The following is a 15439-nucleotide window of genomic DNA, read 5'->3' on the forward strand; positions in this document are numbered from 1 at the left end:
GTCCTTGAGAAGGAGGATCTGGGGCACAGGAGGAAGAAAGCACAAATGTGAGGAGTCTAGAGTCCTGGCAAAGTACCAGTAGGAATCATGGTGCAGTTTATCCTTTAAAAACAGAGCACGTCATTGCTTATAACAAATGACCCCCAAACTTAGCAGGTGGAAACAACAAACATGAATTCTCTCACAGTTCCTGTGCAGCAGGAATCTGGATGGGGCTTAGCTGGGTGTCTCTGGTTCAGGATGGCACAAGCCTGCAGCCTGCAGTGGCTACTGAGGCCGGAGCCATGCTACGGCCTGACTAGGGGCGGATCTACCTCCAAGTCAGCTCATGAGGCTGCTGCCCAGAACGTGTGTCCCATGCTACTTAGCACTCTCAACCAGGCAACATCCACAGCAGCACAGCGGAGGTCCCTTAGAGAGAACATCAAGAGAGAGGGAGACAAAGAGAGCCAGATGGAAGCCACTATCTTTCAGTAACCTAACTCTGAAATTTATATCCCATCGCTTCTGCCAGATTCTACTGATTAGAGTGGAGCCAACAACGTCAGCCTATCCTCAAGGGAAGGCAATTAGTCAAGGACATAAATACCAGGAGATGGGCGTCATAGGGGACCATTTTACACACTGCCTACCACAGATAGCTATGTACTAATCCTCTGACCACATCATCAAAAATGAGCGCTCACAGTGCCCAGATTATGGTCTCCACATATTATTTCATAGGGCTCACTGGAGGAAGAACTGACTGGGGTTCTAGTCCTGGGGCAAGAAATATTTAAGATGATCCTAGAACATCTAGTAACAGCAGAAAGCAAAACGAAGACCACTGGGGCCAGATTAACAGGACTCACCAACCAGCCTATGAAGCCTTGCACAGGCCAAAGATGACACAGGGAAGAATCCGGAAGCATGACAAATACAACGCTAAAACACACCAATGCATTTCAACCCAAGAGTTTCTGGGGACAGCATATAAAACCCTCACTGGTTGTCGCTGTCTGTTAGGGAATTTAATTAATTTAAAAATTAATGAAGCTGCTTTTTTATGTGAACTATACTCAGGATAACCAAATAGTGGATGAGAGAAAATTTCTCTGCATAGAAGTCCAGCTAATCAATGAAGGGGTAATGGAGTTAGAATAATCAATTAGTGGATCTAGATAATAATTGCCACTAACATCACCAAAAGAAAGAACCTGAAGTCATGTATCTTCTGATGAAAAAACTCTCCTCTATAGCGTTTTCTCCCAAACTGAGTATGTTATACTTTAAATATCATAATATCTTTTTTTAAGACACTATTTTAGTGGACATAAAAGAGAGGAACCGGCTAAACAATACCATGAAGATGCAATTAGCAAAATCCAGACTATAGAAAACTGTAGAATAAATGATGCAGATTCTTTCACAACAGTATCTATGAAACAACTGTTAAAAAAGAAAACAGAGATGGGTGGAGAACTTATAAAGTAAGAGCCCATAAGAGAATTATAAGATGTAGGAATCAATCTCAATGTATGGACCTGATTTGGATCTCCATTAGAACAAGTACATGGGAAATACAAGCACTAACTGGGTATTTAGATATATAAAGAAATTATTGATTATTTTATTTTATTTGTGATAACAATACTGGCTTTTTAAACAAAGCGCTCTTATATTTTAGCGATACATATTTGAAATATTTAAAGGAGATATGATGTGAAGTCTGAGGTTTGCTTTAAAAAAATCTAGGAGAGAGTTGAGTAGTAAATTAAACACTACTGGCTGGGAGTGGGCAAATACTGGTGAATTCAAAGCTAGTGATGGGCACGTGGTGGTGGGTATACTATCTTCCACTTTTGTATGTTTGAAAAATTTTTTATAAAAAATAAAATGATGGATCTTTCAAAATGATGTTATATTTCAGAGCGGGCATATCTTATGGTTATGTAACATTGTTTATGTTCTGTCCTATTAAATTAGACAAGAGGAAGAAGTAACAGAAAATAAGACAAGGAACAGCAAAAAATCATCCTAATCTGCAGATGGTATGATGTATGCCAGGAAAAAAAAAAAAAAAAAAAAAAAAAAACAAGAAAACAACTAAAAATCTAATTTGAAAAAAAATAAGAGAATTCATTAAGTCAATGCTCTCAAATTTAATAACATAAAAACGGTTTCTTTGTACCTACAAATGTAACAAGCTAGAAAAAATAAGGAATAATATTTACAAAAATAGTAAAAAGGATATAACACCAAGGAATTGATGCAAAAAGGTATGTGTGGGATTTCTGTGAATAAAGTTTATGGATGAAAGTAAACAAATTTGAACAAATGGACAGATAAAGCCTTTTTTGGCTAGGAAGATTCTATATTATAAAGGTGACATTTTCCCTCTAGATAAATTTAATTCATGCTAAATAAAGATGTCAATGGGAATTTTTAGAGTGTAATTAAACAAGCTCATCTGAAAGTTTCTAAGAAAAACAGACTTGCAAAATTACCCAGGGAAAACGTGAAAAGCAATGGTGTTGGCAAAGGCGGGACAAGTTGTACCAGGTAATAAAATGCACCATAAATCCCCAGTACATAGAGCAGCCTGGGTCTGGAGCCTGAATAGACAATCCCACAGCCCACCTAGAAACAGATCTAGACAAAGGTAGAGAAGGCAGACTTCCAAAGTAGAGGGGCCAAGATGCACTGATAGTTTTGGAAATGCTCAAAACACAGCTCTTTCTGTATCTGTACACCAAAATATAAAACAAACATTTAATTTTAAAATCGCACCATAGAATGCCTAGAAGAAGACTTTACTTTAAAAATTCTTAACCGTGCAAAGTTCATGCTAATACTAACAGTTCAACGACCTCAAAGAAAAAAGACTGACACAATGACTCCATAAAAGGATCAGCAAAGTAAAAAATGTATGACACAAAACAAAACAAAGACAACAGTAACCTGGAAAGAACTTTTGCAATACAAATATCAATTAAAGAGCTCTTTTTCTTTACACATAAAAATAATACATAAGAAATACCACCAACACCAGTTGCCAGAGGCTGGGTGGCTGAAAGAAATGAAGAAATGTTGGTCAGAGTGTACAAACTGTCAGTTATTACATGAATAAGTTCTGGGGAGCTAATTATACAACATGGTGACTATTTTTTCTGCTCACCATAGTCCCAGATGCCAAGTTTGCAGATCCAACCAACTTGGATTGAAACATGTTTTTTCAAAAATTGTATCTGTACTGAACGAGTACAGACCTTTTTCTTGCCCTTATTTCCTAAACAATACAACAACTTCTTACACAGTGCTGACGTTGTGTTAGGTGTTACAAGTGATTTAGAGGTGATTTAATGTATATGGAAGGATGTGGGTAGGTTATGTGTACTATACCAATTTCTAAAAGACAGCTACACAATGTTTAGTTACCAGGTGTATTCCAATAAAGCCAAGGGAATATTCAATAGAGAAATGGGCAAAGGACATGTTATAGTTTGGACCTGAAGTTTTCCCCCAAAGGCTTATGAATTAAAGACTTGGTTCCCAGCTGATGGCACTGTTGAGAGATGGTGGAACCTTGAGGTTGGAGGAAGTCTGGTCATTGGAGGTAAGGCCTTGAAGGAGATACTGGGATCCTGGTTCCTTCCTATGTCTGTCTTTGGGTCTAGGCCATGGTGAGGTGAGCAGCTCTACTCTACCATGCACTCCCCGCCATGATGTACTTGCCACAGGCCCAAGGATATGGGGCCAAATTACCATGGACTGCTACTTCTGAAACCATAAACCTTTTCCTCCTTAGAAGTTGACTGTCTCAAGAAGTCGGTCACAGCAACACAAGCTAACCCAGGATTCATATGGGCAAGGTTCAAGAAAAGAAACGCAGAGCATTTGTAAACATATGAAATAGTGGTAAACTTCACTTCTGGTGAAAGATATGCACAAGAAGCCAACAATATAACCCTTTACACTCATCAGCCTAGGGCTAAGATCAGACAGCTGAACAGCACAGCGCCATGACCATGGCTCCTACCTCTGTTAGATACAACCAGGAGCAGTGTTCCCTGGCCCCTCTTGGAAAGGCACTCTGGCCATGTCTATCTAAACTATCATGTTACTGCTCTGCAACTCTGCTCTGTCCAGGAACTGCGTCTATAAAGGACTCACAGTTGAACACGAAGGCATATCTACAAGGCTGCTCCTGGTTATGACGACTAGCAACCACCTAACAGCTGATCACACTGACTACTTCATACGCTATTTCATGGATCTTATACTGCTACTTAAATAACCAGGTAGACCTACTGTTGACTCCAAAATCCACCATGAAATGAAAAAGCAAAGTACAGACTCATGTAGCCAGTGCAATATCAATTTTAAGAAAGGGGTCTCGTAGGCTGGTATATGTTCAGGAAATTTCAGGAAGGATTCACAAGCAATTTAACAGTGGCATCTATTGCAGCAAAGAACTAGAGTCTGGAATGAGAATTTCCAGCATGTGCTGGCCGAGAAGGGATATGCTCCGTGAGAATTTTCAGGGTGGAACTCATTTTTACCTCTGTGCTCTTAGCCTGACCCAAACACTATTTTCAGAAGGAGTTTCAAACCTCTACTAATGAATAAAAGTTCCTATTTTAAGACATGTTTAATCCCTACCTACAGTGACTGCAAATAATAACAGAAAAAAATAATTTTGTTTGTAAAAAAAGAAAGTCATTTTGCTTTTCATTGCCTCTCTGTGGAAACTTCATGCCCCTTCTGTTCCTCCTGGCAACAGCACCTGAGACCCATGGTGGCTCAGAAGCCCTGGCCCCTCTTCAGCTGAAGAGGAGGAGGTGTGGATGCTTTTAACTTAGCAGTCCTGTCTGAACACACCTGTCCTAGTTCCTCACTTTAACAGCAAACTATGTCTCAGACCCTAAGTATCCACTGTATGAGAGCAACAAGGTGGCTTCATCCCTGTGAAGACCCCGAGAGAAGGAAGGGATGAGGAGCAACCTCAGCCCCAGGCCTGGAAGTCCCAGGCACTGGGGTCTCTATTCTTCCACGTGTCAGCATATGGCAGGGGAAGCTGACATACTTAAGGACACCTAAGGTTAAGGGCCCAGATGCTTGAGGACAAGCACCTGCTGACATGAGCCTACAGGCGGCAACGGGGTGGTGGGATTCAGAATATCTCCCATGAGCTTAGGATATTAGATTGGGAAGAGCACAAAGTAGGGAAAACAGAATATGAGCTGTTGTTCTTTACTATTTTGTACTAAAGCTGTCACTGCTAGGTTCCACTGGGAACACAGGTTGGACCAGTATCAACTTTTTGGTTTTAATAAGCAGGTATCTAACTTTATAGACTTCTACATATACTTGTTCAGAAGTGGCAACTCTCTGACCCCCTTAGACTTATGCTGCCATTATATATCACAGCAAGGGATGCCCTGAAGCTGCTGTCCTCCCTGGGTACTTAGGATTCCTCCCCATGGTGAGGAATGAGTCCTGTGTGCAATGAGCACTGTCACAAGGAGGCTTCCTCTGCAGCATGGACCTTCCCGGTCTTGGAGGGCTGCCAGACACCAAGCATTTTCCCATAGACAGAGATGGCGGAGGGTTCTTCCTGCAGATGCCGTTAGTAAGAGCAGGCTGTGCCTCTGGGCACGAGGGAGAGGGCGCTCCAACTGAAGGCTCTCCTCCAGTAACTCCGGGAACCTGAGAGGCGCACCAGTTCCAAGCCGGGGGGTTTCTTCCCCTGTGCCATACTGCAGGGTGCTCACGACATGCAGTGTAGGGTGATGAGCTGAGACTCCAGCTGACCCCAGGACTGGTTCCAGTCCTGCTCCGCCATTCCCTGCCTGGTAACCTCAAGCCAACAACCTAGCCTCAGTGTCCTCATCTGTAACAGTGCCCGCCTCTTACTAGCATTGCAGTGATTAATGAGTTAATATAGTTAAAACACTTAAATCATGCCTGGCTCAAAACATTTGACAGGTTTTACCTATCATTCTTATTACTGACGATACGGATTGAACCCAGGGCCTCACACATGCTAACTATGTGTTCTACCCCTGAGCTACGCGCCCCCAGACATTGTGACTCCTGAAGGCATCTAGGGAGGTGAGCAGTCAACTCAGTGAAGGGCTAATGTCAAGTACCTGGACATAGGTCCGATTCTAGGCCCTCACCTTCAGCTATGGGACATCCATAAATTACTTTACCCACACCATGCCACAGTATTATAGTTTCGATCTACAGTGTCCCTGAGGCGCATCTGTTTGCTGATGGAGCTCCTGGAAGGTGATTGGATCATGAAGGCTGTAACTTCACTAGTGGATAAGTCCACTGACGGGTTCGTAATTTGATAAGACACTTAGGGAATGGGTCATGGCGGAGTTACCCTTGGGGACGACATCTGGTGCCGGCCCTGTCTTCACTGGCTTGGTCTCTGGCTTGGTGCCTCTCTCTCCCTCCGTGTCCCTTTTCCCTTCCCCCTCCCCACGTGCTTTCTCTTTCTCTCTCTCTCTCTTTCCCTTCCTCCCTCCGTCCCTCCATCCCTCCTTCCCTCCCTCTCTCTGTCCCCTTTCTGGCTGCCATGAGGTGAGCATATTTCCTCAGCCACAACCTTGCACTGTGGTGCTTCTACCTCACCACAGGCTTCCAATGAAGGGCCAGCTAAGTGTGACCTCAAGCCTTTGAGAGCATAAGCTAAAATAAATCTTTTTTTCCTTTCAGTTGTTTTCTCCTCAGTTTCTACCCTATAAAATGGAGGTGAAGTACCGACTCCTCAGGTGTGCTTGACCAGCTAACAAGACCCAGACAGAGACAGTGCAGGGCCCAGCACACACTAAACCCAACACGGATGCCATTGTTTTCACTGTTGCTGTTGTTTTTCTTATCACAAACAATTAAGTATCTGAAATGAGGCAGGAGCTGAGGTCATAGGCTGTCCCTCACCGCTGCCCCAGGAAAGCCTCCCTCCAGGGTGACTGCCCAGACACGGGTGAGGTGGAAAGCTGCCCCTCTCCTCTAGCCTCATGTGCTCTTCTCAGATCTCCAGATGTTCAAACTCAGCCCTCAGCTGCCCCAGGAAGGCCACGTGCTCACCAGCTAGATGAGTGCTGCAGCGGGCACTGAGCACTTACTCACTCAGTACTCACTCTCCACCTTCTTCCTGCCCTCACAGAACGGCAAATGCAAGATTCTCCAGTCAGCACTACAGTTCAAGGTCCGCCATGTGACACAGCTTTGGCTCAGAAGAGGAAAGAAGTGTGTTGAGGATCTAATGATCCAGATTCATTAGGTCTCCTAAGGACACAGGGCCATTTAGTCAGAGGAAATGAGGTTGAAGCCAGTTGGCCACTGGTCTTTTCTTGGGAACTCATGCAGAAACCCACCAATTAAGAAAAGTGTGTGGAGCAACTCTGGTTTAAGAGCGTTGTGTTCCCAGGAACCAATATACCTCTTACAGGCTCTCTGGATATAGCTTTCAGCTCCCCCGCAAGGGACATGCCCTAAGTCACCCAAAGTTCTGCCACACCCAAGGGTTATAATTCCCTCATCTAGATACAATCTACCAATCAAAGCCATCTCTACCATAAGCAGTGCTGGGCAGTGACATAGCTGACATACTACCAGTCAGGTTAGCTGGGGAACTGGTTAGGACAGTTAACAGAAGGTCAAACCCTCATGCAAATAATTCATTTACTCTATCTACAGAGAAGCTTCACTTTCTCAATATAAATGGAAAGATAACACAGCTGGCTTGGATCTTTGCCCTTCTTTCTTCTTCCTACCTGGAAAAAGAAGGAATGGATGGAGCTATCCAGACATTATGTGACAATGAGGTGACAAGCCTGAGAATGAGGCCAAGGGAAGCCAAAACAGTGATCCTGACACCACAAAGCCATCGAATGAGTAGTCACGCACCATTTCTTTATGTTAGACACGTACTATCTTATGCTGTTAGGCGGTTATTTTGATACCTGCACCCGAGTGCATACCGCACTGATAAAGGTGTTTAACTCCGACATGGGTTTTTCACAATTCATTTTACTCTAGAGGTTTTCATGATCCTTACAATGACCTCTTCCTGTTGTTGTATAGGATTTTGGTCAATGAAGGCTTCAGTGAATATGAATTACCTACAATAAAGGGATATGCTTTTGCTGAAGGCCTCTGTATTTCATAAGAATCAAAGGATCTCTCTTCTGTAGGAACAACTCTAAATTGTTTTCAGGTTCCCAGCCTTGGTTCCATCTGGTTTGGAAGAGTCTAAGGTGGTCCACAGGAGTGGATCATCCGGGATGTTAGCAGGGAGAGTCGGACACCCGTTAGAGACTGTCACTGTTTCCTAATTCCTCTCTACCTTCTCTCCTACAGATATGAAATTGGTCTAAGAGCCAGGAGAGTTTTATGTCCAAGTCACTCCCTCCCTAGACAGTTTGAAGGAGTTCTTTTCAAAGATGCCACAATTCCATGACAACTGAGTTGCTTAGGTCCAGGAGACCCTGTCTCACCGGAGCAGTGTGACTAGTACAAACCACCCTGGCTCTGGACCTCTATGAAAAAAAGGTGCAGAAATGTGCTGCTTAGGAGATGTTCCTCCTATCAGCCAGGAACTCGACCAAACTCTACTGTGGGCAGCGTGGGAGTATGTGGTCTCCTCCTGCCAATCATAAGGTCCTGGAAAACTACAACTAGTCAGTTGAGTTGGAATCAACACAATCTGATGTTTGAACCAGGAAAATATACTTCAAACCCACAGGTAAACCGCCCGGGAAAACCCACATGAACCTATTTGTCTGTCAAAATGGAATCAAGGCTTTTTTGAGTTCTAAGTATTGGTTCTAAGAATTCAAAACCAATTTGTGCCCGATTTGAGCAACAATGAACAAGTTATACCAGTAAAAATTGGTTTGAACCAGTTTTATTTCATTTTCAGCCAGTTGCAACTGGTTGAGCCTGGTTGAAAACTAGTCCTAGGGGAGTTTGGAGGTTTTAGTTTCCCTGGCTTGAGTGTTTTACTAAAAAAGAAAAGCAGAGTGAGAAAGGTTTCAAGTCATTTAGTGTTGAAGGCTAATTTACTTTGTTCCCATAAATATTCATCAGAATCAATTACCAGCTTATTGAAAGAATTAATAAAATTTACACTGTTTATTATAAAACATTAGCAGGGGCAGGAAGCATCCTCCTGGCACAGAGAAAGAGCTCACACAAAGAGCCTTCTTTGTTGTGATGTTGGACCATTGAAAGCAACTGATGGGGACACTTACAGGGGCCTGTAAGACCAAATCACACCAAGTCAGCTCTGTGTACAGCCAAGCAGGTGAGCCCCGCACCCCCCAAAGTGACACAGAATAGATCAGTCCATTTTACACAGTATTAACCTCAAAAAAGATGGGATGGGAAAGGGGAAGTGAAGAGCCTAAGAAAAACCCAGCCTGAATTTGGATGCCATTATATTCACTCTGATCAAAAGCATCAGATCATAATTAGCTGCTTATACAGACACATTTCAATCTATTAATTCAGCCATCAGTGTCATCTGTGAAGCAATTAGCAAGGGTGTCATTAAATGAATGGTCTTCTATTCCTTGCGTCAAAGCAGGTAAATAGGCTGGACCTTCCCTCCCCTCTCAGTGGGCTTATGCACCACTTAGAAAAACAATTGCCCACACACCTTGCTGGAGAATGTGCTTTCTAAACAATCTCTGCAGGAAGAAAGTCACTAATAAAAGAACCATTTGCCTTGACATACAATGCAACTGCCCCCAAAGAGAGAAAATTCAGCCACTTACCAGCCACAAAACTTGGGAATGATGCCACCTTCTTTGTCTGTTAGGAAATAGAAAAAATGAAACACTAGTTGTAACAGAGGCCTGTAAGAACTAGGCTAGATGTAGACGGTTGTGGTAAAAGCCTAACTCCATGATTGGCTGGTGTTCCCAAGAACATATACCTAGCCGGTCTCATGCATACAACGAGATACTTGCGAAGGGCACAAAAACTCACCAACTAAACCTTGGTTACCCTCAGGCTAGCAAGTCACAGCCAGAAAGGTACCTGGAGACTATCTGACCCAATGGTTCCCCCACTTCTGGGCATGAGAACTTCATGGGCTTGTCTGATAAAGCCATTATTTCATCAAAGCTAGACCATGTTATCTAAAACACGCTACCCAGAAAATTCATGCTACCACTCCTACTTTAGAGGTAAGAATACACACTTCTGCCTTTATTTTAATAATCTCCCTCACAGCAGTCTTAATTTATATGGAATTGTTTTTTAAAACCATGCTTTAGGTTTAGAACAGTAGTTCTCGCCCAGGATGATTTTTATCACAAAGGGGCTATCTGTGAATGTCTGGAGACAGTTTTGGTTGTCACAACTCGGGGAAGACTCTAGCAGGCAGAGGGCAAGGATGATAATCAACATTACGCAGTGCACAGGATAGCCCCTGAACAGTTATCTAGCCCTAAATGTTAATGGTGTCACTGCTGAGAAATTCAGGTTACAGCATGATTACTGAACAGCGGTGCAAACTAATTTTCTATCAAATCGGGGAGCACCAATAACCCCTCCCACGCATGTACACCATGAGCAGCACACAGACACTCCACAGTGTGGTTGTGAATCACAAGGATAGGCCCTTCCTTCCCCCATGTCCTCCCACAGCAATACCCAACTGCACTCGCCCTGGACTCCACCTCCCCAGGTACTGGCTGGGATAAGAACTCTGGAGACTGAGCGACCATGAAGGGGCAGACAACTCCATCAAGGGGGCTCTGGCCTAGAACTTGCATCCTTGGAAAAAATTACCTCTGGGATGTTGTTATTGTCGATGGGTCCATTGAGATCAGAACGCTGCTGCTTCCTTGGCTGGTCCAATCCATTGCAAACCTGGAGAGCAAGAAGTTAAAGATTGTGTTTTTATATATTACAGAACTGAGCCAGGACACAAAAACTGAACATCCCATGGGATTCAATTTATAAAATACACCTATGCAGAGGTGTGTGTGTCTGTATATCTGCATGCATATATATTTAATCAAATTGTTATGCAGCTAATAGTATACATTTATACTTCCAAGAAGGTTTTAAAATCACTTTTAAATTTTATTATTTATTATTATCTTTAGTTATAATAAAGTACACATAACATAAAATTCACTACTTGAACCATTTTCAAGGGCACGGTCGAACGGCATATCTGAATTCACATGCATTCACACTGTTGTGTGACCATCACCACCACCCGTTTACAAGACCATTTCCACCACGGCTCATTTTGTCTTATAAAGCTGAGACTCTGTATCCTTCAGACAGCAATTCCACATTTCCCTCTGCACATGTCCTTAGCAACCACCACTCTACTCTATGAATTTGACTACTCTGAGTTCCTGGGGTGAGTAGAATCACACAGTATTTATCCTTTTGGGACTGGCCTATTTCATTTTGCATAATGCTTTCAAGATTCACGCTTGTTATATCAGAATATCCTCCCTCCTAAAGGCTAAATTATATTTCACTACATTTTGTTTAGCCACTCATGCATTTATGGACACCTCTCGGATACTGTGAACAAGGCTGCTGTGAACCCTGGGGCGCAGACGTATTTTTGAGACGTTGCTGGAATCAGCGAATCATGTAGTAATTGTATTTTTAATTTTTTCAGGATTCTCCATGTAATTTCCTACCATACATTCCTAGCAACAGTTCTTAGGGTTTAAATCATACTTTTAAAAGCTCTAAAATTTTGGATGAGAATAAATGCAAATCAATAAATGCAAGTCAACCTACTGTTGCCAAGTCTTCTCTTTAAAAAAAGATATCAAACCATAATTTTATTCATTTTTTATCAAACCATAATTTTCTTTACTTCAAATAACAAAATATAAGCCCTGGGTTTATTTTCCCTGAATTTCTTATACCACCCAGAGGACAGAAGCGAGACCCATACCTCAGGACTTTCTGGAAATAAACTATCAAGCAGTCACAATACAATGACAACAACAGTGATACAGTGACATTAAGTTCCATGTATGTAGTACTTTAGGGTTTATAAGAGCCTTTCACTTAGGGGATGGCTATTTCCACTCTTGCTTTAGAGGGGAGAAAACTGAGGCTTCAAACCTCAAGCCCCAAGGTATCTGCCAGCTTCTCACAGTGTTTAGGGGACCCAGCAAGACGCACCCTGTCCTAGACTGTCACTGTCATGTTCCTTGATAGAACCCCAACCCTCTCATGGTTAGATGAAGAATTAAAGATCCTGGGGCCACCACTGTGGCACTGATGGGAACATCACTGTCACGTGCCAGGCAGGCAGCAAGACTCTGGGTAAGTGCCCCCTCCATGACCACGGATGCCACTGGGTTTTGGAGGGAGTGGGGCAGGACAGGGTGGCACAGAAGAGGATGCAGGGCTGGCCTTTAAGGACAGGACAGCAGAAGGGGGGCATCCCTGACACATCCTGGGGAGGGTGCACAGGGACGGGCCCTCCCGCGACGGAAGGACATCAGGAACACAACTGACCCAAGCAGGTCAGACATCTGGTTGCTCCCTGCCTCCTCTGTCCCTCTGCAAGGAGCCTGTATGAGGCCATTTCCTGTGGCTGGCAGCACACTATCACAGACTGGGAAGTTTTAAAGACAAGAGGTTTGTTTTGGATTAAAGATCTGGAGATACAAAAAGCCGCATTCAGCAATGGCCTTCTCGCTGCCAGAGTTTTAAGACAGTGCAGGGCGTCACCAAGAGTGGCCCATCCCCTAAGTGAAAGGCTCTTTGGCTGCTCTGCTCTTCTTCTAAAACCACGGGTATTCTTTCACGGGGTCTCCACCCCGGTGACTTCATCTAACCCTAATCACTTCCTGAAGGCCCCACCTCTGAACACTATGGTTGGATTAAGTTTCCACCCTCTAAATATCACACAGTGAAGATTAAATTCCAACACACGAACTCACGAGGGACAGCTCGGCCAGATCGCACAGGTGGGCCATGACCTTGTCCTGCTGTCGCAGTACATCCTAAGGCTGGGCTCTGGCTTGCCTGGGGCTGTTGGGACACTCCTGTGCCCTTCAAGGGCCCCAACCCAGGAAGGGAACCCACTGTCCCGAAGGGAAGGCTGCGGTGCAAGTGGAGCCTCTACTACAAGGAACGCCAGGATGGCCAGGCCAAATGGACAGCACCCCTTCCTTCAGGGATGAGCCTGGCTTGAGGACCTTTCTCTGCAAGAGATGAATGGAGCCAGGTCCTCCCCTCCCCCAAAGGAGACCAGGCCAAAGCTTCCAAAGACGCCGCCAGGCAGCCTCACCTCAAGTGCAAGTTCTCATCTCCTCAAGCAGAAGTCTCATTGGGTACATGGGCCAGACATCTCTGTGTGGTGCAGTTCTGCTGTTTCTCAGTGCACTCGGAGCACGTCAGTGTTTCCCCTCTTATCTGGGACTTCACAACCAGCACAGCAAGCTGCCCACATGGACTTCAGTTCCTGAAATCCTGCTTGCCTCCTGGGAGCACTGCTCATCTCCAGGAAAACTGAAGAAATAAATTGACCCACCACCCAGTGACACCAAGTTAATAACACCCATTCCACAAATGTTACAGCTGGGGGTGGGATCTAATATTGTAGGCAGAAGGAGGGCCACAGACTTTGCACCAGATATGGGGGTGAGGAAGCAACACTAGCCTGAAGCCCTTATGGAGTTAGGGCCAGTGGAGCGATTTGTGCAACTTCCAACCAGGGCCCCAGGCTCCGCCAGGGGTCGCTGGCTGGGTACCAGCACTCCCAAGTCTAGCCCCTGAGACTCCGTGGTGTGGGGCCACAGTACAGGTGTCTGTGGGTGACACAAGGTCCGCCTTAGGCACTTCTCTATCCTCCACCTCAGTGTTTTCTCGATTCCCTCCCTAGTGGGCTCTGCTTATCACCATGACAACCGCACCTCATCATAAACAGCAGGGATGGATTTTGAAAGAGGCAGGAGGGTGGGCTTGTGAGGTTTCTCCTTGGGAGAGCCCATCTGCTGCTCTGATTTTCATCTTGGGGGATGGGAAGAGGGGCTGGCAGCATGCAGCTCAGCATCTGAAATTCACACAGATCGAGGCCCACGTGGGCTAGGGAGTCCCAGAATCTCGAAGGTGGGAGTTGAAGATGTTATTTGAATCCTCTTGTGCCTTCCCCCAGGTACAGCAACCAGCGACACCTCAAAATGAGATGCTGGCCAGGGTCCTGCCCCTCACTAAGTACCTTCTGTGGAGTGCTGCCAATGCCGGGGGCTGTAACCTGCCTCAGCCAGAGAGCGCAGTGGGTGAATACAGAAATAAAACACAGTCTTGGGAAGGAACCTCCACTGTGGAGCTCTCCGGACAGAAAGTGCATGTGCAGTATGGCACGGACTGGGCATAACAAGCTGGAACCTGGCGACAGCTGCTGGGGCAGAGATAAATGCCTTTAATAAAAATACTAATGCGAATAAATCGTTCTAATAAATATCTTGACTCCAGTCGGTACCAACTAATGCTTGGAATTTTTAATGTGTCAATTCTGATTTGTCTGTCTGATTAAACTGAAAACACAGCACTATAACCTACATTGCACTGGATGAACTAGCAGCAAGCCAGTGCACACCCACTCAGCTCGCACCATCTGTAAGAAAAGCAGAATGTTTCTGAGCCTCCTCCTGAATGACAAGCACATTAGAAGCTCAAGTTAGGGACAGAGCACAGCTCACAGCCAGGCAAGCCTGAGTGTCCCCACCGGACTGCCACTCCTCCCAGAAATGCCAGGGCTGGTGAGTGGCTTAGTTCTGGCTTCTCCGGGCATAGCTTCATATGCTCTGTTTTCAAAACAGCTGGTCACCCCTACCAGTATGGTTTATATCTCAGTGTCCCCTAAAGCCTCATGTGCTCACAGCTGACTGAATCTGGGGCACAATACTCAGTAGATCAGCCCGCTGATGAGTTTATAGCTAAGAGTGATTTGAGAGGTGAAGTCTGACCATAGGAGGTGGGTCACTGGGGGCATGGCCTGGAAGGGTGTACATATCTCCCTCCCTTTTCCCTTGACCTCTCTTTGCTGCCCAGCGCCATTGCACAAGCTATTTATCCTCTGCCATGCCAACCTGCCTTGGAACCAAATGATTATGGACTAAAACCTCCATAAACTGTGAGCCAAAATAAAACTCTCCTTACAGTTATGAGTGTTGAGTATTGTGTCTCAGCAACAAGAAAGACACCTATTCATTTCATATTCCAACAAAGATTTCTTCCTCCATCCAACTTGGGAGGGGATGCTGAGACCCACTGCCCAATGACAGCCCTGAATGGGTACAAATCAAGAGCAGAAGCCACCAGTGTCACATGGAAGGTCCAACTCAGAAATGTGGGCATCTTTTTCAAAAGTCCTTGAATCTGTCTCCTGACACATCCATGACTCAGAAAAAATCTGCAATATTGTTCTTTTTCTTCTTCT

The 15439-nt window shown here is 44.6% G+C and overlaps 1 protein-coding gene across 3 annotated transcripts in view; it reads right to left on the reverse strand.

The window, feature by feature from the left end:
• Apba2 (amyloid beta (A4) precursor protein-binding, family A, member 2) overlaps nucleotides 1–15439 on the reverse strand; it is a 201215-nt gene that overhangs the window by 35282 nt on the left and 150494 nt on the right. For all 3 annotated transcript variants that reach the window (XM_005381659.2, XM_013512683.1, XM_005381660.2), the window contains 2 exons: nucleotides 10795–10875; nucleotides 9774–9810 (listed from right to left, as the gene is read on the reverse strand). In XM_005381659.2, coding sequence (XP_005381716.1) covers nucleotides 9774–9810; nucleotides 10795–10875 — 118 coding nt within the window. The remainder of the gene's footprint in view (nucleotides 1–9773; nucleotides 9811–10794; nucleotides 10876–15439) is intronic.

Source organism: Chinchilla lanigera, unplaced genomic scaffold (assembly GCF_000276665.1).
Source record: "Chinchilla lanigera isolate Chin_1 unplaced genomic scaffold, ChiLan1.0 scaffold00015, whole genome shotgun sequence".
Taxonomy (NCBI): domain Eukaryota; kingdom Metazoa; phylum Chordata; class Mammalia; order Rodentia; family Chinchillidae; genus Chinchilla; species Chinchilla lanigera.